Source organism: Mobula hypostoma, chromosome 6, assembly GCF_963921235.1.
Source record: "Mobula hypostoma chromosome 6, sMobHyp1.1, whole genome shotgun sequence".
NCBI lineage: Eukaryota > Metazoa > Chordata > Chondrichthyes > Myliobatiformes > Myliobatidae > Mobula > Mobula hypostoma.
This window is the reverse complement of record NC_086102.1, coordinates 60,890,238-60,914,524: the sequence shown is the minus strand read 5'-3', so window position 1 is coordinate 60,914,524 and position 24,287 is coordinate 60,890,238. Positions and strand designations below refer to the sequence as shown.

At 40.6% G+C, this 24,287-nt stretch overlaps 1 protein-coding gene across 5 annotated transcripts in view; it reads right to left on the bottom strand.

Moving 5' to 3' along the window:
* pdk3a (pyruvate dehydrogenase kinase, isozyme 3a) overlaps positions 1 to 24,287 on the bottom strand; it is a 141,781-nt gene that overhangs the window by 108,452 nt on the left and 9,042 nt on the right. For 4 of the 5 annotated variants that reach the window (XM_063050878.1, XM_063050876.1, XM_063050877.1 and 1 more), the window contains exon 2: positions 10,371 to 10,512. In XM_063050878.1, the coding sequence (XP_062906948.1) occupies positions 10,371 to 10,512 (142 nt within the window). Of the gene's footprint in view, positions 1 to 10,370; positions 10,513 to 21,617; positions 21,725 to 24,287 lie in introns of all 5 variants that reach the window. The other variant, XM_063050879.1, reaches the window with a different exon arrangement.

Sequence of the window (24,287 nt, the reverse complement as noted above, 5' to 3'; positions counted from 1 at the left end):
AGATGGATTATGCACCCTCCACACATCCGTTAAATTTAAATCCGTTAGAAAAAGGTTAAGTGCTTTGGAAGCAGATTCTGGAGAGCTTGATATACTTGAGGAAGATTTATCGAGGTTAATGTTTACCAAAGCATTCATGTCCGAACTAACATATAGTTGGTAGTCACTTAACTTCAGTAATTGTGAAGTAATTGAGGGAAAAAATTCAACCTCGAATATAGTTGGGGCATATAGGCTAATGAATGCAACTTTTTTTTTTTACCCTGAATGGATGTGCAGCAAAAAGCTAGATGTCCTTTATTGTCGGCACCCGTCCTTTCAATTGATACATTAATATTACGTCTCACTACTATCATGACTCCTTTCGTATGAGTACCATCAGCTGATGCCACAACGGGTTTATAAAAACGGTTTTGAACCCTGGGAATGTCATTAGGTTTAAGATGTGTTTCCTGTAACAGCGCAATATCTATTTTCTTTCTGCGTAAGAAATCTAAAACCTTTGAACGCCTGTAGGGAGAGTTGAATCCTCTAACATTAAATGATACAATAGTAAGATTTCCTAATTTATCTGGGTTGCTCATCTTCTCCTGGATCTGTTGTTGTAAGTTGGTGGTGGAGCCCTGAGTTATCCCCTTCCCACCTCCCCTCCCATTCAACCCTTTGCTTTGTAACATCTGTGAGTGTCACTTAGCAATGTCAGACACTGAACACTGACATCAACCACCCCCTTCCAGCACCAACAAATTAGAAAGGCAAAGCAGTTCTCATAGACAATCATATCAACGAGACAAGAAAAAAGAAACCTGGACAAACCCGTTAACCTATATAAGTAAAATAGTTTCCGCCTTAGATATATTATAACACATGATCAAGATCCCAACAGCTATCTTGCAAGAAACTGTCGCTTCAATAGACCGCCGCTTAGTGATGGCGCTAATGACGTCTTATCTGGTGCCCAGAAATGTAAACACGTCTACTGGAGACATAACATACTAAAGTTAGTCAGAACAAACTGCTGTTTTTTTAGCTTCATTCTTGATGAAGTATTACATTTGAGTATATTGAATATTACCTTAAAACTCTGACCTGCAATAGTCAGAACCAAATTGGCCCCTTAATTAACTAAATACAAAGGTGCAACGAATGACTTTCGGATAAAAGAATAACCAGAAAACTTCACACCTAGAATGTTAACTTGCCCGTGCCTGATAGATTGCGCATGCAGGCTAGTCCGAGCTCTTAATGCTGCTCCATCTCCTCCTGAGGGGCGCATGGTCTTTGCCCAGGGTCTTCTTCCATATCTCCCAGCACCTATGATTTCAGAACTTCTTTCGCTTCCTCTGCCGAGTTAAACGACATCTTCATGCCCTTGATATTCACTTTCAAAATCACTGAGTATATGAGGAACGAGTCGATCCCCTTCTGTCGAAGTTTAGCGCGGATCTCCTTGTATCCCTGCCGTTCCTGCATCGTGCCGGGGCTGTAGTCGGCAAAGAACTGTAGCTGGGTGCCATCAGGGAGAGTAGGTTTGGCTTTCCTCGCACCCTCCAGGATAGCCTGCCGGTCGGTGTACCGTAGAAGCTTAAAAATCATGGTCCGCGGTCTTGAGGTGTTGTTGGAAAAGATCCTATGTGCTCTATCAATCTCCAAAGGAGTGCTGTGGGAATTCTTGAGCGCTGGAATCCAATTAGCCAGCATCTTCTGGAGGTAACCACTTGGATCGTCGCCCTCAGCATCTGTCGGTAAGTTGACCAGCCGCACATTATTTCTCCTGGATCTGTCCTCCAAGTCGTTTAACTTCTTCCATATCTTAGACACCTCCATGAGACAGGAGTTAGTAACTTTCTCATTTTTGCGTAAGCAAACCTGAATGTTGTCTATTTTATTGAAGACCATGTTAAATGTTTTAGCATGAATGTCCGCTTGCTCCTTTAACGACCGGAGTATGTTGCCATTCTCTGCCATATGCTTCTGTATGGGGTCGAGAGCCTTTTCCAGCAACTCCCTTAGCATGTGGGCTACTGTTTCTTGCAGCGATTCCATCTCCGTTGCCATTATTTGTTTAATTAGCATAGCTATTTCTTTGGATAAATCGCTAGCTTGTTGTCGTCTGCTGGTATCTTGTTTCCTGGTTGAATTGGCATCTTTTTTTGAAGCCATGTCTTTAGTTAGACCTTTCTCCAACTCAACCTTGTATTAACACCGTCTATGAGCCCTGAAGAACTTGAAAAAGGAGGGTTTATATGTCAGCGCTCAGTGCCGTGCTGCCATCTTGCCTCGGAAGTCCTCCATTTTCAATCTACAAACAGGTGTTCCACTGCAGCAATTCATGAATGTAGTGATGGGCTCTGTTTGTTGGTAGACACAATTACAAGATCAAAATCAAAATGGACAACTAATCATGGCAATGCTGATGAATTGTCCTGTTTACCCTTGGAAACTAAAACACCTGAAAAATTTACAATGCAGGACACTCCTCTTGATGTATTCTCCCTAATACAAATTGAAAGTTTCCCTGTTATGGTGGAGACTTTCAAAAGGGAAGCCAGAAAAGAACTCAAATTCTCTCAGGTCTATGTGGCCAACCAAAACACTGGAATGTGCAGCAAAAATTCCAGTTACCCCATGTTTACCAGCACTGAGATGAACCTACCCTTGACGAGGGTTACCTTGTATGGGGGTTGAGAGTTGTTGTACCATCCAAGCTGAGAGCTAAGGTGTTGGGAGAAGCTGCATTCCAGTCAGCTAAGAGTGGTCAAAATGAAAACACTGGCTTGCAGCTTTGTCTGGTGGCCTGGGATAGATCAGCAGATCGAGCAGCTTGATGTGTTCAGAAGCTGCTTTGCAAAAACACTGATGTCCCAGAACATTTAGTCAGTGACAATGGACCACAGTTTGTTGTGGAACAGTTTCACTCATTCTTGAACGTGAATGGAATAAGACATATTGCATCTGCACTGTACCAGCAAGCTACAAATAGCTTGGTGATAAGGTTTGTCCAGAGTCTAAAGAAAGCACTGCGAGCAGTGTCAGCAGAACACACAACACTGACACTGAACCAGGAGCTTGCTGATTTCCCCCTTAAATATTACAATACAGCACACTCCTCAAACAATTCACCAGCTATGTTTTTCCTGGGTTGTCCATGGCACAGATGCCTGAATCTCCTCAAACACAATCTCAGAAGGAGTATACAAGACAAACAGCTGAGTCAAATTGAGGGTTCTTCAAACAAGGAGGTTCGGTGTTTCACTCCTGACCAAGCAGTCCCGGCGAGGGACCACAGAGCTGATTAAAAATAGGTCTTGGAAAGATTAGGACAGAACTGGACCACTCTCCTGCACGGTGGAGTATGTGTCTGATGTCATCTGGAGATGGCCTATCGATCAGTTGTGAAGAGAAGAGTCAATTGTAAGAGAAGAAAGGTGTCCAGAGTCACATCCTGCAGTCCCATGGTCACCTCCTACAACCACCACGAAAGGGCCAGAACCTAAGATTGTTTCACATCCACAAGTCTTACCTGCCAAGCAGAGTGACCCACCCCCACCCTGTCAGGAAAGACATTATCCCACAAGAGTAAGAAATCCTCCACAGCGATTAAATCTTTAGGCCTGAATGGGACAATATAAAATTTACTGTGCTGGGATGACTATATAGGCATCAGTTAGTTTCGTGACACCATGGATTTGTGCCTTGGAAGGTTTTCAGGGCACAGGCCTGAGCAAGGTTGTATGGAAGACTGGCAGTTGCCCATGCTGCAAGTCTCCCCTCTCCACTCCACCAACGTTGTCCAAGGGAAGGGCACTAGGGCTGATACAGCTTGGCACTGGTGTCGTCACAGAGCAATGCGTGGTTAAGTGCCTTGCTCAAGGACACAATATAGTAGGTGTATTACATAGTACATAAGATGACTAGAGAGCAATACATTACATATTTGAGTTGAGATGCATTTTATATTGTTGGAGTTTGTAGCTAAGCAGGAAGCTTAGCTATAAGTTCAGTAATATTTCAGATTTAATATTTCAGTAATATTGTAAATATATTGTTTGATTAAGCATTCATTTACATAAATCATTACGGGTTAGATGTAGTACATGAATGGCATACATCATCACGCCACCACATCATGCGTGCATGCCTCACTAAAAAAATCTAAGCAGACCCGGTTCCCGGCTCCCGGCTCCTGTGTTTTTCTTTTGATTAGTTTCTGGAACTACAAAACATAACACATGCCATATGTCTTCTTAATCACCCTATCAATCCGTGTAGCCATTTTCGGGGAGCTTGAACTCAGACCCCAAGATCCCTCTGCTCATCAACACTGTTAAGGATCTTGTCCTTAACACCACCATTCTTTGTATCAACTGCAAATGTAGTAACCCACCCATCTACATTTTCATCCGGGACATTTACATACATCACAAACAGCAGTGTGCTGTCGCAGGAAAGCAGCACCCACCATCCAGGTCATGCACTCTTCTTGCTGCTGCCAATTGTAATGAGGTGCAGGAGCCACCAGGTTCAGGAATAATTATTACCCCTCAACGATCAAGCTGAACCAGAGAGGATAACTTTACTCAACCCAACACTGAACTGTTCCCACAACCTAAGGACTGATGTTGCAAGTACTCTTCATCTGATATTCTCAATATTTATTGCTTACTTATTACAATTATTTGGTTTGCTTCATCTTTTTGTATTTGCATAGCTTGTTGTCTTTTGCACATTGGTTGTTTGTCCGTCTTAGGCTACGTCCACACTAGACCGGATAATTTTGAAAACGCCGGTTTCGCGTAAAAACAATAGGCATCCACACCAGGTGTTTTTGAAAATACCTCCGTCCACATTAAAACAGGTATTTGGGTGAATCTCCTCCTACTGGGGATGCACAGGACACATCTACAGAAAACAAGCTAAGAGGAAACGGTATACTATTTCCGTTTCCGCGGTGGCATTGTGCCATTTCCATTGGTCAAAAACTAGAGTACCTACAACAACAGCGAAAGAAAGTTTTCAACAATGTCTTCCAGGAATACAAAGAAAACCTCCGCTGGAAAAAGCAGACTAGACTTCTTCGTTTGGACAGATGATGAAGTCGAGCTGCTTCGGCGAGTTACAAACGACTACAAAGTCAGCAAAGCAGAGGAGAATATGGACAGGGAGTCATGCCAAACCAAATACAACGACATTGTAGACCGCTATAAAGAATGCTACATGCGTTCAAGAAAACAATGAAATACTGCACTGCCACTACCATCCATTCCAGCACGTCATGACAGCGTTTTCAAAAAGCTCCGGTTACCCCGTACACACTACACCGCCCAACCGGCATTTTCAGATTTACATACCCTGGAGAGCGTTTTAGAAAAGCTCCGTTTTCGGGGGAGGAAAACGCCGTTTCTGTGTGGATGGAGGGTCAAAACGTAGAGAAAAAGCTTCGGTTACGGATTTATCCAGTCCAGTGTGGACGTAGCCATAGTGTGTTTTTCATTGATTTTATTGCGTTCCTTTGTATTTACTGTTAATGCTCGCAAGAAAATGAATTTCTGAGCAGTATATGGTGACATATAGGTACCTTGAAAATAAACTTACTTTGAACTTTTAGAGGTCCCAGAACAGATCCCTGCAGAACACCGCTAATCACCTACCTCCAGCTAGTAAAAGTCCCTTCAACCACCACCCTCTGTTTTATATGGGCAAGCCAGTTTTGAATCCAAATAGCCAATTCACCATGGATCCTATGCATCTTCATCTTCTGGATGATCCTCCCACAAAGGACTTTATCAAACACCTTACTAAAATCCATGTAGACTGAGCCTCAAATTCTAACAAAATAGCTTAAGATCATAATGTGTACAAGACGATATATAATACATTCCGACAAAATGTGAAAAGTTCTGAAGAATAAATGGGAGGGGGAGGGAATTCTATGTTCATACCAAGGGGCTGGAGACTACCTAGACGGTATATGAGGTGTTGCTCCTCCAACCTGAGTTTAGCCTCATCATGGCAGTAGAGGAGGCCATGCATGGACATATCTGAATGTCCATTCCCTCCCCCCCTTCCCCTATCCCTATGTCACTCTGCCCCCTCCCCCAGCTGCCTACCACCTCCCTCATGGTTCCACCTCCTTCTACTACCCATTGTGTTTTCCCCTATTCTTTCTTCACCTTTCCTGCCTATCATCTCCCTACCTCCCCTCCCCCACCCCTTTATCTTTCCCCTTACTGGTTTTTCACCTGGAACCTACCAGCCTTCTCCTTCCCACACTACCCCCACCTTCTTTCTCGGGCCTCTGCCCCTTCCCTCTACAATCCTGATGAAGGGTTCCGGCCCGAAACGTCGACCGATCTTTTCCACGGATGCTGCCCGACCTGCTGCGTTCCTCCAGCGTGTTGTGAGTGTTGCTTTGACCCCAGCATCTGCAGATTATTTTATGTTGAGTATTTTGCATCAGTCTTCACTGTGAAAGACACTAGCAGAGTGCCAGGTGTTGAAGGATGTAAGGAAAGAGAAGTGAGCACAGTTACAAGGGAGAAGGTGCTCAAAAAGCTGAAAGACCTAAAGGAGCATACTCACCCAGACCAGATGAACTGCACCCTAGTGTTCTGAAAGAGGTAGCGGTAGAGATTGTGGAGGCATTAATAATGATCTTTCAAGAATCATTGGACTCTGGCATGGTTCTGGAGGATTGGGAAATTACAAATGTCACTCTACTCTTTAAGAAATGAGGGAGGGCAACAGAAAGGAAATTATAAACCAATTATCCTGTCCTCAGTGGTTGGGAAGATGCTGGAGTCAATTAAGGATGAGGTTATGGAATACTTGGAGACACAGGACAACATAAGACAAAATCAGCATGGTTTCGTTAAGGGAAAATCTTGCATGACAAACCTGTTGGAATTCTTTGAGGAGATTACAAGTAGGATACATAAAGGGGATGCAGTGGATGCTGTATATTTGGATTTTCAGAAGGCCTTTGACAAGGTGCCACACATGAAGCTGCTTACCAAGTTAAGAGCCCATGGTATCACAGGAAATTTACTGGCATGATTAGAGTATTGGCTCACTGGTAGGAGCCAGCAAGTGGGAATAAAAGGATCCTTTTCTGGTTGGCTGCCAGTGACTAGTGGTGTTCCGCAGGGCTCGGTGTTGGGACCACTTATTTTTATACTGTATATCAGTGATTTAGCTGATGGAATAGATGGCTTTGTTGCCAAGTTTGCAGATGAAACGAAGATTGGTGGAGGGGCAGGTAGTGTTGAGGAAAAAGGAAGGCTGCAGAAGGACTTAGACAGATTAGGAAAATAGGTAAGAAAGTGGCAAATAAAAGACAATGTTGAAAAATGCATGGTATTTGGTAGAATACACTTTGGTAGAAGAAATAAATGCAGAAAAATCTGAGATGCAAAGGGACTTGGGAGTCCTTGTGCAGAACACCCTGAAGGTTAACTTGCAGGTTGAATTTGGTGGTGAAGGCAAATGCAATGTTTGCATTCACTTCAAGAGGTCCTCGAGGTTTGCAGGCCTCATGGTCTGAGTTGATGTTCCCAAGAGGTCCAGAATACAAGACCAGGGGTGTGATGCTGAGACTTTGTAAGGCATTGATGAGGCCTCACCTTGAGTATTGTGAACAGTTTTGGGCTCCTTATCTAAGAAGTGATGTGCTGACATTGGAGAGGGTTCACAGGAGAGTCACAAGGATGATTCCAGGAACGAAAGGGTTATCATATGAAGAACATTTGATGGCTCTGGGCCTGTATTTGCTGGAATTTAGAAGGACGAACGGGGATCTCATTGAAACCTTTCGCAAATGTTGGAAGTCCTAGACAGAGTAGATGTGGAAAGGATGTTTCCCTATGGTGGAGCAGTCTAGGATAGAGGGCACAGCCTCAGGATTGGGGGGCGGGGGTGGAATCCATTTAAAATAGAGACGCAGAGAAATTTCTTTAGCCAAAGGGTGGTGCATTTGTGGAATTCGTTACCACAGGCAGCTGTGCAGACCAGGTCGTTGGGTGTATTTAAGGCAGAGCTTGATAGGTCCTTGGGCCAGGAGTGGGGTTGAGGAGGGTAAAAAAGGATCAGCCATGATTGAATGGCAGAGCAGACACAATGGACCAAATGGCCCAATTTTGCTCCTATGTGTTATGGTCTTATGGCGTCAGAGGTAGCCTTTTTATTTTGTTTATACACAGAGTGCTAAGTGCATGGAAGTAGATATATTAGGAACATTTAAGAGACTCCTAGATATGCACAGGGATGAAAGAAATATGGAGGTCCAGGTGGGAGGCAAGACTTATATTGATCTTGGAGTTGGTTTAAAAAGTCAGCACAACATCATAGGCCAAAGGGCCTGTTCTGTACTGTATTATTCAGTATTTTGCATTTCATTAGGAATGAACAAAAATTGCTAGCCTTGCCAGCAACACACACATCTCAAAACATTAGGTACTGCTCCCATTCTGAAAAGCATCCTCACACCACTCAGATTTCCATCCCAATTTTGAATCCAAGCCACCAGTGACACTTCAATATTATGCATTTTTACTAACATCCATTGTCTGTTACTTTGAGGTGGACCATTAATCATATAACCATATAACAATTAAAGCACAGAAACAGGCCATCTCGGCCCTTCTCGTCCGTGCCGAACGCTTACCCTCACCTAGTCCCATCTACCTGCACTCAGCCCATAACCCTCCATTCCTTTCCTGTCCATATACCTATCCAATTTTTTTTTTAAATGATAAAAATGAACCTGCCTCTACCAGTTCTAGTGGAAGCTCGTTCCACACAGCTACCACTCTCTGAATAAAGAAGTTCCCCCTTGTGTTACCCCTAAAATTTTGCCCCTTAACTCTCAACTCATGTCCTCTTGTTTGAATCTCCCCTACTCTCAATGGAAAAAGCCTATCCACGTCAACTCTATCTATCCCCCTCATAATTTTAAATCCCTCTATCAAGTTCCCCCTCGACTTTCTACGCTCCAAAGAATAAAGACCTAACTTGTTCAACATTTCTCTGTAACTTAGGTGCTGAAACCCAGGTAACATTCTAGTAAATTTCCTCTGTACTCTCGCTATTTTGTTATCATCAATCCTGGTATAATATGTAAATTTCTGATCAAGATCATTTTCAATGCTTCCACCCATCTTTTATTCATTGTACAGTTTTGTGTGTTATATCAAGTAAATGCCAAACATCAGCAGTGTACTGATGAATCATGTGCATGTAATAATGATATTGGCCATTTCCTGAAAATGAACTTCCAACATAACAACATTGGTACCCCAATACCTCTTCTCTTAAGGATTTTATTCCTTTTCTAACTCTCTTTACTTTATATATTCAGCTTTGTTCTCTTCTCTACTCAATGGTTTAGGAACAGCTTCTTCCCTTCTGCCATCAGACTTCTAAACAGTTCATGAATACTACCTCGTTATTCCTTTCTTTTTTCATTATTTATTTTTGGTAATGTATAGATTTCTACATCTTTGCAGTTTATTGTTGCTGTAAAACAACAAGTTTCACGTTACATGTCCGTTACAGTAAATCTGATTCTGATTATTAAATTAACATTTGATAAACAATTTGCTTCTAACTCTGCCTGTTTATATACCTTACTGGCTTGGGGTTACAAGTTGAAAGGATATGCATTGTTTAGGCACAGATACCAAAAAATTTTCCTCTTCTAATCTCTATAAATTTCAGCATCTATGGAGGGAAGCAAACAGTCAACTGTTTAAATGTATGTGTTGCTCAAAATTTCCTGCATCTGCAGAATTTCTTACGTCTTAAAAACAAATAGCACTTTCAGTGCTAGTCTAAGGCTAACATTCATATTCAAATGAACATTCCAGATAATTACTTAGATTATTATTTGTCAGGTAGTCCAGAATTTGAAAAAATTTTAAAACATAACTTTAGCAAATTAGTTTGTCTGCTGGATGTAGCATCATTAAAAATCATGCTATAAATATTGATATTAATTTGTACCTTATGTAGATTATAATATATGAAACATGCTTGCAGCATCTTAAACATGAAGTACAAAAAGATGACCGATATAACCAAATAATTGTGATTGTGGTACATTGTACTCATTATAAGAATATCAAACCCTCATTGGCATTTCTTTGAAAGTATGAGAAATTTCAGTCGCTTTAGATATTAACCAAGGAAGTGCAATTAAAAGTTGTTTTCAAACATTCAAATTATACTGAACATGTAAAAGAACCCATCTTCACCATAACCACAATGTTCCACTCAGCACACTAAGAATGTCAAATTGGTTTCAGGTCAGTAATTTTGCCCTACTGTCCTATACTACATACGCTATTGTTTTTGTACAAACACCATTTACTTACCAAGACTGGACAAGCTGCACAGAAGGTCTGCTCAGCAGGTTATCAGGCAGCAAGTTCACTTCCCTCATTGTATTAGCCAATCGAACTGGTAGTTCTTTCCGCAAAAACATAAATGATGTCTTTTCACATGCATTATTACGACCTAATAATAACAAAACAAAGTAAGTAAACATTCTGCTGGCTGCATACAAAGTACTGAATAATACATACATATTCACTCATGCTTTTCCTCTGACAATGGAAAATAGCTTACAGCACAAGTTGTTTCTTGCATGCAAAATAAGATAATTAAAACTATTAAAATGTATTATTAAATACAAATCCATACAGTCAAACTAAGTAAATTGACACAGTATTATTTTTTCACTATGGATTTAGAATAATTCACTTTAGGATTATTAAATACCGATTATTAGTGTAGAAGATAATGTTAGCAGAATTTTCAGTTCTTAGCATGGAATTATTAATACGACATAAAGTTATACAGGTCCACAATCCCTTATCCAAAATCCTTGGGGCCAGTTGCATTTCGGAATTCAGGATTTTTCGGATTTCAAACCCACCCCGCATACCAAAAAACACATATGCTAAAGTCCCTTATTTAACCTGCGGTGGACTTTAGGACCCGGCGGTGCACCAAACCTACGCACATCCTCCCATATACTTTAAATCATCTCTAGATTACTTATAATACCTAACACAATGTAAATGCTATGTAAATAGCTGTTATACTGTATTGTTTAGGGAATAATGACAAGAAAAAATTTTATTTCCAACAAAAATATTCAATAAAACATAAAAATATACAGCTTCAAACGAACCGAATCAAACACATGGTAAATGACTTATTGGAATAAATGTAGAACGTCACTGTCACTGTAAAACTTCAGTAACTTGTCTTTCTATTTATTTAAATCATATACAGTGGTAGTTCCGACACTATTTTCTTCAGTAAGACGCCGCACAGACACACCATGATCAAGCTTCTGCAATAACTCCACTTTCTGTGTTATTGATAATGATAGATGCTTCCTTCTCTTTTTCTCATTGTTACCCATAGGGGTATCTGCAGCTCTTTTTGACATTTTCACAGTGAAATTAAACACAAAGTCAACAGTAAACACAAAATATTAGCCAGCAGTAAATGCACGTGTAACCAGTACGAGCGCTGAGCCACAACTGTCGTCTGGCGGCCTCTGCTAGTGCTGCCACATCACATCTGAGTGACGTCAGCTGTTGGCGGAAAAAAAACTTTGGTTTTTGGAGCTTTTTGGATTTCAGAATTTCGGATAAAGGAATGTGCAGCTGTATTATATCAACTCTGAATATTTCATTTAAAATTGTACAATGCTATTGTTAGACTACACTTATTTCAGTTTCTGATCATTACGTCAGAAATAAACTCAATCCTCTAATTCTGTACCAGAAAGACCCAAGGTTGATCCATAGTATCAGTTAACTGGCTTTCAAGGGGATCCCTAATTCAATGTGAATTAGTGCAGCATTTGAGCAGTTGAGCTGAAGCGCCAAGAAATTAAATAGGCACAAACATTTGGACAGACTTCAAGCTCTTTGAAATGACTACAGAACAAAAAAATATATAATCCAATATACTATGCAAGAATCACAAACACTTCATTTCAATGTACTTCATTAAATCTGTAACTAACTCCTCAAAAATATGCAATAACTATACTTCCAACCATCACACTACCTGATTCGGTTATTTCGGTTATCAATGCAGATTAAGGTTACTTAATACAAAGTCCTCAACCACAATACAAATGATAAATCATGATAATGAAAAACAATGTTACAAAATACATCAAAAGCCTGTAAAACCATGTTTTTAATTTCAAGCCAAAACTCCTGATTAAAAGCAGAAACTGTAGTTACATCTCTTATTTATGAGTTGCCTAGAATATAAACAGCAGCCATTCCTCCAGGGTAAGATGACATTTGCAATCTGATCAGACTTTAAATTCTACACTCTACAGAAGGTTGACGCCTTGCTGCAAATTCTTAGAGCGACTAAAGCACAATATTAATTGCAAACTATTATAATATCCAGTACATTTAGTGGAATTAGTTTTGATTGGTTTTACTGATCATATTTGCAACACAAAATTTAATATTATATTCGAACAAAATACATATCTACAGTCAACAAGGGTTAATTATAAATAAAATTGCATGAAATAATCTTCCAATGAAATATTTTCTTCCATTACAAATGGAATATAGTATACAGAATCATAGTATCTTTTAATCAAAGTAAATAAATCAGGAGTACACGACTATTGAGCTTCACTGCCAGACATTCAAGGTCAATGAAGCTGAATAACTGTGTACTCCTTCCCTATATTTCCACAGTTTCTAGAAGGATTGCTACAATCCTGAAGAAATATTGGATTAATACCATCCACAAACCCATACAGAAGCTCACATCACAGCTTATGCAGGTCAAAGATGACCTGGGACTCAGGTCGGCTGGCATGTATAAGATTCCCTGTGAATGCAGAAAAATGTATATCAGCCAGAAGGAAAGCATAGTAGAAAACTGCATCAAGTAGCACAGGAGGTGTATCCACAAAAGCAGAACACTGCGTTCACAATGGCCATAAGATTGACTTCAACAACACAAAACTACTGTGCCATACCAATGGCTTTTGGGACTGCCTGGTAAAGGAAGCCATTGGAATAAAAATAGAGGAAAAGAATTTTAACAAAGATGAAGAACTTGCTCCAAGAACTGGAATTTGTAAACAAAATGGGAGAGAGGAAACCTGATTGGATGAGGACTAACCAATCAGGAGGGATGGAATACAGTCGTATAAATATCACCCGACTAGATTTACCCAGGCATCATCCTTGATGAAGATGGCAGAAATTGTCATCGAAATGTCGGTTATAATCGATACCTGTACCAGGCTAGAAACCGGAGAAGTTCATTTGTCTTGTACGCTGGGAAAGCACTAAATCTTTTTTCAAATAAATATTTGTTAGTAATAGCCTAGACAATGAAACAAGGCAAAGAATGGGAATGGATAAAAATAGTATGGAGCATTTACTGGTGATATTTACTGAACACAGAAATGAAGTTAATTAGGAAGGAATTTACAAAACGAGGACATATAATCCAAGGTGATCATTTGAACAAAGAAATTAAGCTTCTGTTTAAAAAAAATAAATAAGACATAAACTGCAAGATTATGTACGAGATTATAATAATAATTTTGATTCATCTTGATTACTTTGTGCATAATCGCTCCATTTCAATCTGAATGTACTTTAATCTCCTCCCTTGAAGATTTTACTAGAAATCTTAAAAATATCAGACAAACAATGTGAGAACTGTAGAAAAGCTTGGAGCCATAAGTGAATAAAATAATAAATAAATGTCATTGATGATATGATTCTGATTTTGTCATGAAGTGCTAACTTTCAAGCTGTGGCAATTAGTTGGAAACAGACAAAATGATCATTAGTGGCATTGACAGTTGGAACCATTCAAGCAAAAGAAAATAGACTTAGTTCTACATATCATCTTATCACATTATTTAAAGATGACCTAAAGTACTTTGCAACCTTTGAATTACCTCTCAAATAGCCAGATTATCGGTCCTTGTGATGTTAGTTGATGGATGAATTTCAGCTGAAACACCAGAAATAATGCTCATTTGATACCCCAAGGTTTCCTTTGCATTCATGAAGAGAGATGATGGAGCTCTGTTTTACTGCTTCACCCAAAAGATGATAGATCCAACCACTTACTCCATATTACACCAAAATGTCAGGCTAGATTTTTGTGCTCAAACTTCCAGAAAGATACAGACCCACAAACTTTTCACTCATGGGCAAGTGTACATGAACAGGGTAGAGCCAACAACAAAAAAAGTCCTGCTAATCCCAACGTTAAGATATAGGAGCAGAATTACGCCATTTGGCCCTTCAAGTCTGCTCTGCCATTTCATCACTGCTGATCCAATTTTCCTCTCAGTCCAAATCATCTGCCTTCTCCCCATATCCCTTCATGCCCTGACCAATCAAGAATCTATCATCCTCTGCCTAAAATATAAAGACTTGGCCTCCACAGCTGCCTATGGCAAAGAATTCCACAAATTCTCTGGCTAAGGAAACCATTTTAACTTTGACCTGTCTTATCATGTTTCTCCAAGTACCTTGAGACCCCATCCTTAATGGTCGACTCCAACATCTTCCTAACCACTCAGGTCATCAGATTAACTAGCCTATAGCTTTCCTTTCTTCTGCCTCTCTCCTTTCTTAAAGGGTGGAATGACATTTGCAATTTTCCAGTCTTCTGGAACCATTCCAGATCCCAGCGATTCTTGAAAGATTATTACTAATGCCTCTACAATCTCTTCAGCCACCTCTTTCTGAACCCTGAGGTGTACACCATCTGGCCCAGCTTATTTATCTACCTTCAGACCTTTTAGTTTTCCAAGAACCTTCTCTCTAGTTATGATAACTTCACACACTTCATAAACCCTGACACCTGGAACTTCCACCGTAATGCTAGTGTCTTCCACAATGAAAATGATGCAAAATACTTATTCAGTTCATCCGCCATTTCACTGTCACCCATTACTACCTCTTCAGCAGCATTCTTCCAGTGGTCAAATATCCACTCTCGCCTCTCTTTTACACTTTACATAGCTGAAGAATCTTTTGGTATCCTCTTTAATATTATTGGCCAGCTTACTTTGTATTCCATCTCTACCTTCTTAACAATTTTTTCAGTAGCCTCCTGTTGCTATTTAAAAGCTTCCCAATCCTCTAACTTCCTACTAATTTTTACTCTATTCAATGCCCTCTCTTTGACTTTTATGTTGGTTTTGACTTTCCTTGTTAGCCACTGCTGTGTCATCTTACTTTTAGAATACTTCTTCCTCTTTGGGACATATATATCCTGTGCCTTCCAAATTATTTCCAAAAATTCCAGCCTTTGCTGCTCTGCCATCATCCCTGCCAGTTTTCTTTTTCAATCAATTCTGACCAACTCCTCTCTCATGCCTCTGTAATCCCTTTTACTCCATTGTAATACACATACATCTGATTTTAGCTTCTCCTTCTCAAATTTCAGGGTGAATTCAATTATATTATGATCACTTGTCCTTAAGGGTTCTTTTAAATAAACCCTCTAATCAATTCCGGTTCATTGTTAACACACAATCCAGAATTGCTGATCCCTTAGTGGAGCTGCTCAAAAAGGCCATCTCATAGGCACTCTAGAAATTCCCCCACTTGGAATCCAGCAGCAACCTCATTTTTCCAATCTACCTGCACATTGAAATCCCCCATGACTATGTAACATTGCCCTTTTGGCAAACATTTTCTATCTCCCATTGTAATTCGTAGACCACATCCTTACTACTATTTGGGGATGTCTGTATACAACTTCTGTCAAGGGCTTTTTACCCTTCCTGTTCCTTAACTTTATCCACAATGATTCAACACGTTTTGACCCTATGTAACCTCTTTCTAATGATTTGATTTCATTTTTTACCAACAGAGCAACACCTTCCACTCTTCCTTCCTGCCCGTGCTTTCAATACAATGTGCATCCTTGGACATTAAGCTCCCAGCTATAATCCTCTTTCAGCCATGACTCAGTGATGCTTAACACATCACACCTGCCAATCTGCAACTATGCAGAAAGTTCATCTACCTTATTCCGTATACTGTGCACATTCAAATATAAAACCTTCATGCTTGTCCAAATTCTAGTCAGGGCAAATTCTAGGTTTATGGTATTCCTGCCTTAGAACTGTAGGGGGAAAAAAAAATCAAGTGTTTTCATTTTTAAAGAGGAAACATGAGTTTATATTTTATTAATATATCAGCAAAAAAATCAGATCCAACCAAAGGTTAAAAAGTTAAAATTTGTTTGTAATGTCATCAAATATGGCCTATACAAAACATTAGTTTGGCAGTGGCAACTTTCTGGTAACGACTACCTCACAGAAAATAAAAAGTTTGTGAACATCTTCCTTCATACTTCAAATCATGAAGATTACTGTAGATAACTCAAAGTTTGTCCTGCAGGCAACTGAAGTGCATAGGCAGAACTTGGGTTTAAAAAAAATCAGGAAGTTCTTCAAAATGTAATCTCCCTTTGGACTTTCCTTGCCATTCCAGATAAGAAAGAAATCCAGCAGAATTTACTGCGACACAACGATATTCACAACACACCTTTCTATTTTAAAATCAAAATCTTAGAAATCTTTAAAGAAAATCTAAGAATATGGATGTTGATGACAAGAAGAATTACTTATCGTTTAGCCTCAAATGACTTTCAAAAGGTAAGCTGTCTTCTTGAATTATTACTTTATATACTATTGAAGGAGTGCAAATTATTTGCTAGTGTACACTGCAAATATTATGAAACAATGGTATGAACATTTTAAAATGCTGTTCAAGAAAGACTTGGTAATCCACTTTGGTATCTTGCCACGAAAACCCTATGGACAACGACTCGACAGCACTCAACAACAGCAGCAGAGGTTAATTGGGTGAGGTTGTTTGAAGGGAAAGAAATGGAATGGAAGTGGGAGAAATTAAGGAGAGAGATATGTTCCTGTTAAGTGAAGGGTAACCCTGGCTGCTGAGAGATATTGAGGCTCTGGTCAAGAAAAAGGAAGCATACACTGGGTTGCTATGTCTCGAGCTGTATCAGATTGATGGTGGGATTTTTAACAAATATTATGCCTCGGTGTTTATTAGGTAGAAAAATCGTGGTTGCTCAAGAGGCAAGGGAAACAAGTGGAGCAATATGGAGAGTATTAATATTACCAGAGAAGAGGTATTTATACTGTTACAATGTAACAAGATGGATAAATCCCCAAGGCCTGATCAAGTGCTTCCTCAGACTATGGAAGGCGCAAGAAGAAATTACAGAGGCTCTTGTGGAGATACCGTTTTTATCATCAGCACTGGTAAAGATCCTGAAGAATGGAAGCTGGCTGGTGTTGTTCCACTGTTTAAGAATAGCAAAGACCAGCTAGGGAACTACAGGCCGTCATTCTGGTGCCAGTTAGGGAAATCAGTGAAGGGAATTCTGAGGGACAGGATCTTCCAGCAATTGGATAGATAGAATCTGATCTTGAGGAGTCAGCATGACTTTCTGTGTGCCAAGTTGTGTTTGATGAATCATTGAGAGTTCTTTGAAGGAGGAAGTAAAAGGGCAGGGAAGTAGATACTGTTGATTTGGATTTAAGCAAGACCTTTGACAAGGTCCTACATGGCAGGTTAGTCTGGAAGGTTAGGTCCTGTGGAATCCAGGGAGAGCTAGATACATGTATTCAAATCTGAATAAAGAGTTAGGAAGCAGAGAGAGGTGGTTGAAAGTTATTTCTCTGAACCAAGGTTGGTGACTAGTGCTGTGCTGCAGCGTTCAGCATTAGGACCTTCGTTGTTTGTTGTTGGGAGTTGAAACTAATACTTTATGTCCATCTTCACATTTGAACATATTAAAAGCAAAAGGAAATAAGTATTGAATAGAAACCTCAAATTATTCGTTTCAGGAGAGAGTCTAACTAGGCAAGTTAATCAGACAAGTCCCTTGTTCAGAGGCCTACATCCTTTGCAGCTGCAAAGATAACACAGAGATTGGTCATAATCTTTTGGAATTGTCCAATTCTGGTAAGGTCTCAGCAGCCTGGGAAACTGCAAATATAATACTGTACCACATTCCAAGGAGAGACAGAAAACAAGAAACTCTAGGTTTGTTTGTCCAACATCTGTCACTGGGAAATGCTGGGATCTATGACAAGTAAAACAGGATATTAAAAATAAACATATTAAACTGTCAACATACGAGTAAGTATTTGGCAAATTCATGAAATTTTGAGGATAAAGGGGAATGAGTGGAAGCATACAAGGCGTCACACAAAAGTTTACCACGTAATATAAAAGATTTAGAGTATTGAGGACAAGATATTAACATGACTGAGGATTGTTTACAAATAGAAAACAAAGTACAAATAAACAAATAATTTTCAGGCTATCAAACTTTAAAATAGAATAGCACAAGAAAATGAGCAAGAATTTGGACCGAGTATACTGTTTGCTGATCTAAGTTTGTTGGTGATAAAAGATGAATAACTTATTTGGAAAGATAAAGTCAGCTTAAGTGAGCTAAAAGATGGCAGATGAGTACAATTTAGTCATAGTCATACTTTATTGATCCTGAGGGAAATTGGGTTTCGTTACAGTTGCACCAACCAAGAATAGAGTATAGATATAGCAATATGAAACTATAAATAATAATATGTAAACATGTAAATTATGCCAGGAAATAAGTCCAGGACCAACCTATTGGCACAGGGTGTCTGACCCTCCAAGGGAGGAGTTGTAAAGTTTGATGGCCACAGGCAGGAATGACTTCCTATGACGCTCAGTGTTGCATCTCGGTGGAATGAGTCTCTGGCTGAATGTACTCCTGTGCCCAACCAGTACATTATGTAGTCGATGGGAGACATTGTCCAAGATGGCATGCAACTTAGACAGCATCCTCTTTTCAGACACCACCGTCAGAGAGTCCAGTTCCATCCCCACAACATCACTGGCCTTACGAATGAGTTTGTTGATTCTGTTGGTGTCTGCTACCCTCAGCCTGCGGCCCCAGCACACAACAGCAAACATGATAGCACTGGTCACCACAGACTCGTAGACATCCTCAGCATCGTCCGACAGATGTTAAAGGACCTCAGTCTCCTCAGGAAATAGAGACGGCTCTGACCCTTCTTGTAGATAGCCTCAGTGTTCTTTGACCAGTCCAGTTTATTGTCAATTCGTATCCCCAGGTATTCATAATCCTCCACAATGTCCACACTGACCCCCTGGATGGAAACAGGGGTCACCAGTGCCTTAGCCCTCCTCAGGTCCACCACCAGCTCTTCAGTCTTTTTCACATTAAGCTGCAGATAATTCTGCTCACACCATGTGACAAAGTTTCCTACCGTAGCCCTGTACTCAGCCTCATCTCCCTTGCTGATGCATCCAACTATGGCAGAGTCATCAGAAAAGTTCTGAAGATGGCAAGACTCTGTGCAGTAGTTGAAGTTGAGGAAAAAATTAGAAAAGAGAAAATGATTAAATAGCTTGCAATCAACAAATCTTGATATTCTGAGAGATCTGAGCACCCTCATTCAAACTAAAATACAATAAGTACCCCAGTATCTATTTGGAAGACCATGTGGTTCAACATCTGACTTACCAAGTGAGTACACAATGCTCCTTCAACTCACTAGGGCTATGCTTCCTATGTTCACTTTCAACAGACTGCAGTCCTAATTCCAGTGCTCCCATTAAACTCACAGTAGGCTTATTTCCCTCAGTCCCTTTAACCTACCAAGGCCCTGGCTCCTGCACCCCTTTAAACTTCCAGGTTCACTGGAAAATTTACTCTATTACTATTTAACATCAAAAAAGTGAAACAAAAGTTTGCTGGGATATTAGAAGAATAACATCCAGTGGTGCAGAAAACCTATCAGGAAATAATTAGGAAGACAAACAATATTGGTTTGGATGTGGTAAGAAATTTAAGAAGTCTTTTTTACATTGGTACAAGTCTCTGGCGAGTCAATAGCCCTGGTACTGAATGCAGTTTTGGTCTCATTAAGCAAAGAATGCAATTGGCTTGAAGGCAGTTCAAAGAAGGTTTGCTTGATTGTTACGACTTCGTAACGTACCAGCAGCAAGAGATGACAAACTGAGTCGGGTTTTAATATTAAAACCACTGTATTTATTTACATCTACTCAAAAATATAGAAATTGAAATTAAATAAACTACTTTCTTAAACAGAAGTTAACAGTGTTATGTGTCTATAGCTCCCAGTCAAACTTAGAACCAGTTCTTAACAAATCTTACTCAAGCACAGTCTTAAAGTGGCAGTTCAGAGAGTCCCAGTAATTCACGAAATAGGTGAGAGGAGAGACTTGTGGATTCACAATGCAGCTACGAGGCGATCACAACAAATTCCAAAAATTCCACAGCTAGCGAATGAAGAAACGGTTACCAAAGATCCCAGCTGAGGAATACTGTTCCGAAGTCCACGAAGAGCGATTTCACAAAGTGACTGTCACGAAATCCAGACCCATGGATCATACGAAGGACAGACACGTCTCCACAATGCACAGTGTGCCGCTGATTAACCCAATCCTTTGGGTATAGGTAAGCATTAGACTTTACCCTTCTCGATTGTGAGCTGTTCCCAGATAGCTCGAAGCCTGCGACCTTCATGCTCTCTCTCTTTCCTTCGACTCCCTTCTCAGCAAAATGTCCACATTTCTTTTATACCGTTGGCATACGTCATAAGGTAGGGGTCCCCAACCTTTTTTGCACCACAGACTGGTTTAATATTGACAATATTCTTGCAGACCGGCTGACTTGGTGGGGGAGGGGGGGGGAATGTTCAAGTAGGGTTAAACTCACCTCAACATGTCTTTTACAGTTAGGGTTGCCAACTTTCTCACTCCCAAATAAGGGACAAAAGCAGCAGTCAAATCCCGGGACACTTTACCCCAGGGAAGACTACCATGACCATGAAGCCTTGCACGGGCACTTGTGTGCGCATGCGCGTACATGCCGATTTTTCCCCCACAGATCGGTTTTGCCTTCATCTTTCCGACTGTACTGTACATACATTATTTCTACTTTATATAGGCTGTGTATTTATCATATCATTCCTGCTTTTACTATATGTTAGTGTTATTTTAGGTTTTATGTGTTATTTGGTATGATTTGGTAGGTTATTTTTGGGGTCTGGGAACACTCAAAAAATTGTCCCATATAAATTAATGGTAATTGCTTCTTCGCTTTACGCCATTTCGGCACGAAAGGTTTCATAGGAACGCTCTACCTTAGCGGGGGAAATACGGGACAAACCAATTTAGCCCAATATACGGGATGTCCCGGCAAACAGGGGACAGTTGGCAACCCTATGTTCAAGTTCAACAGTGCGTGACAGGGAATGAGGGAAGGTGTAGCTGACTCATCATTTCCTCATGGCCCGGTACCGGTCTACGGCCCAGTGGTTGGGGACTGCTGTCATAAGGTAACGCTCACAGAAACGAAACCGTGGACTCAAAGTAAAACGAAACTGGGGACACATGACGCCCACAGTAAATGAAACTATGGACTCCCAGGAAAACGAAACTGTGGACACGTAACATGATTCGTTCTTGTAAGAAAGAGATGAGTTTAAGTATAATAGGACTATATACCTGGATATTGGCAAAGTAAGGAATTAGCTTGTCGGAGCATATTTTCTTCAGAAAGCTTGAACAGAATCAACACAGTGGGACATTTTTCCTGGTGCATGGAACTTCGACTAGAAGACACAATCCCAGAATAAAATACATAAAATTAACACAAAAGATGAGAACAATTTTTTTCCTAGGGAAAAAAAAATTCAGTATTTTCAAATGTAACACTCAGTTATATTGGCCTGGATATGTCTAGGGGAAATCCCACCCAGCATCTGCCTCAATGCTTCCCACGGAGTCGGTTGCCGCCCGAATCAATCCCAAACATCAATCATCAGCCAGCACACCCAGTACGTTTTACCAAGTACACTTTATAGATATTACTAATTCTATGACATTAATGTAAATTCGATACAGAAAAGGAAGTAATAAAAAAAGGCGCCAAGACTTATCAAAGTCCAAGTTCTTCGCGCGCAACCGTTGGAGCTCAATCGATTCCTGACGACCACCCGAATCCTGTCGACTCACGGCTCCGGACCACCCGAAGTGATCGATCGGAGCCTTTCCACACGTCCGCCATCCTCCCCGTCTCTCCTCCAACTCCCCGCCAAAACCCCCTAACTCAGTCATATGATACCGCATTATCATCCGAAAACAAAATGATACATGACCACCCATTGGCTAATAGCACCCTGCTATCTGTATTAACCCAAGCAACTGTCTAGCTAGAGACTTTCTCAGCATTTAACATAACAAAGGAGCATTCCCTAGTATAACATAACAAAGAAGCCATTTTAAATTTAACATACAAAAAAAAAGACCCCGTACACAAAGATAACACTGCATAGATTTGTTGACATTAAGACAGCCAAATTCAAAACCATAATTAGCTCAATGTTGGCCTCAATAATGGTGGAGGAAGTTTAAGAGACAGATATGACTTATTTTTAACCACATTTTTCCAAGACAAATCGGTCAAAAAAAGTAAGGCCAAGTGTAATAACTATATCAAAGACTGCAGATGCTGCAAATCCAAAATGAGTTCAGGAAATGCTGAAAACACTCCGCAGATGTGCACATTTTGATGAAACTTCGACTCTGCTTCTCTCTCCATGGATGCTGCATTGAGCTTGATACTGCCCTCCATTTAGCAGAGACTATGTGCCAATTCACAGCCATATCCTCACATCAACCTCTCCTTAGACCCTAACTCCTTCATCAAACATCAAACCATCATATGCCAGACTGTTGCTGACCTTATTTATTCAGGAGATCTCAGCTTCAAGGTTTCCGATATCCAAATACACCAATCCCACAGAGGCCATTTCTACTTATTTTAGAATATTCACAGCAGGGCTGCCTGAAAAATCCATTATTTCAGCCTGTTCTTGCTTGACAGAAGATTTTCATTTCCTGTTCCGACCTGGCATATCTTCCCATGCACCCACCTCTCCACTTTCCATATTTCCAGTCTATTCCTATCTGCAAATACAACCCTTTTGATGTGCATGCACCTTAAGATTTTCTCGAATGGTCTCAACATCATCGTTACACAATGGAATTGAATCTCTAAGCATCTCCACTTGGATACTCTGACTTCTTTCAATTCATTGCTTCATTAAACTGACTGCTCAGAGGTAAGGACTTCTCTACATCAAGGAGAACAAACCCAGATGATTTAAGACACCTTGCAGAATGCTTCTACTGAAACTTTAAATATCATGGCAAATTTCTGGTTAAATGCCACTAATTGTCCAATCCACTTCTACTCTAATTGCAAAGCTTCTCAACTATTTCTCCGTTGCATTGAAGACTGCATTAATTAATGCCACTTCCTGCACCTGCGCAGAGCTCAATTTCATCAAATTTGCTATCAACCTCCACCCCACCCCTTAAATTCACCTGATCCACCTTTGACATCCCTTTCCTCTTTCTTGATCTGTCTCCATCTTTCACAAGCCCAGTGACCCACACGTTTAATACCTCAACAATACCTCTTTCCTCCCCACCACTTGCAAGGATGCAATTCCCTTGTCTAAGTTCTGTGCCTCATCTGTTCTCCTGATGAGGCTTCCCACTCCAGGAAAGTATATCCTTTTTCAGTATATGGAGATCCCTCCCACCCCAATGCTGTCAAAGGAGCCATCACCCATACCTCATATACGTCTGCTCTCATTCCCGTCACCCCGCCCCCAACAATGGCATCAGCGCCGGACTCTGGAGTGAAGGCTCCCGAGTTCGAATCCAAGTCGGGCCACCCCCCGAGCACGCTTTCCACCCATGCCGGGTTCAGCGTCGAGCTAACCACTCAGCCAGTTAAAAAAAAAGGTTGAGTCAGGAACCTTCATATTGTGACCCAGTTAATCTGAAAGGAGACCAATCCTGACACCATGCGCCAGACAAGAATGGCTGACTGTCTGGTGCAACACGCTAAAAAAAAACCCCAACATAACAGGGAGAGAACTCCCCTAATTTTCACCTACCACCCTATGAGCCTAAACATCCAATATCTTCATTAACTTCCACTACCTCCAATGGGATCCTACCACCCGGCATATCTTCCCATGCACCCACCTCTCCGCTTTCCAAATTGATCATGCTCTGGATGATTCCCATGTCTGCTCATCCATCCCTGCAGGCAGATGGGGGTTGGTAGGAAAATCACTTTATTGACCACCTCTGCTCTAC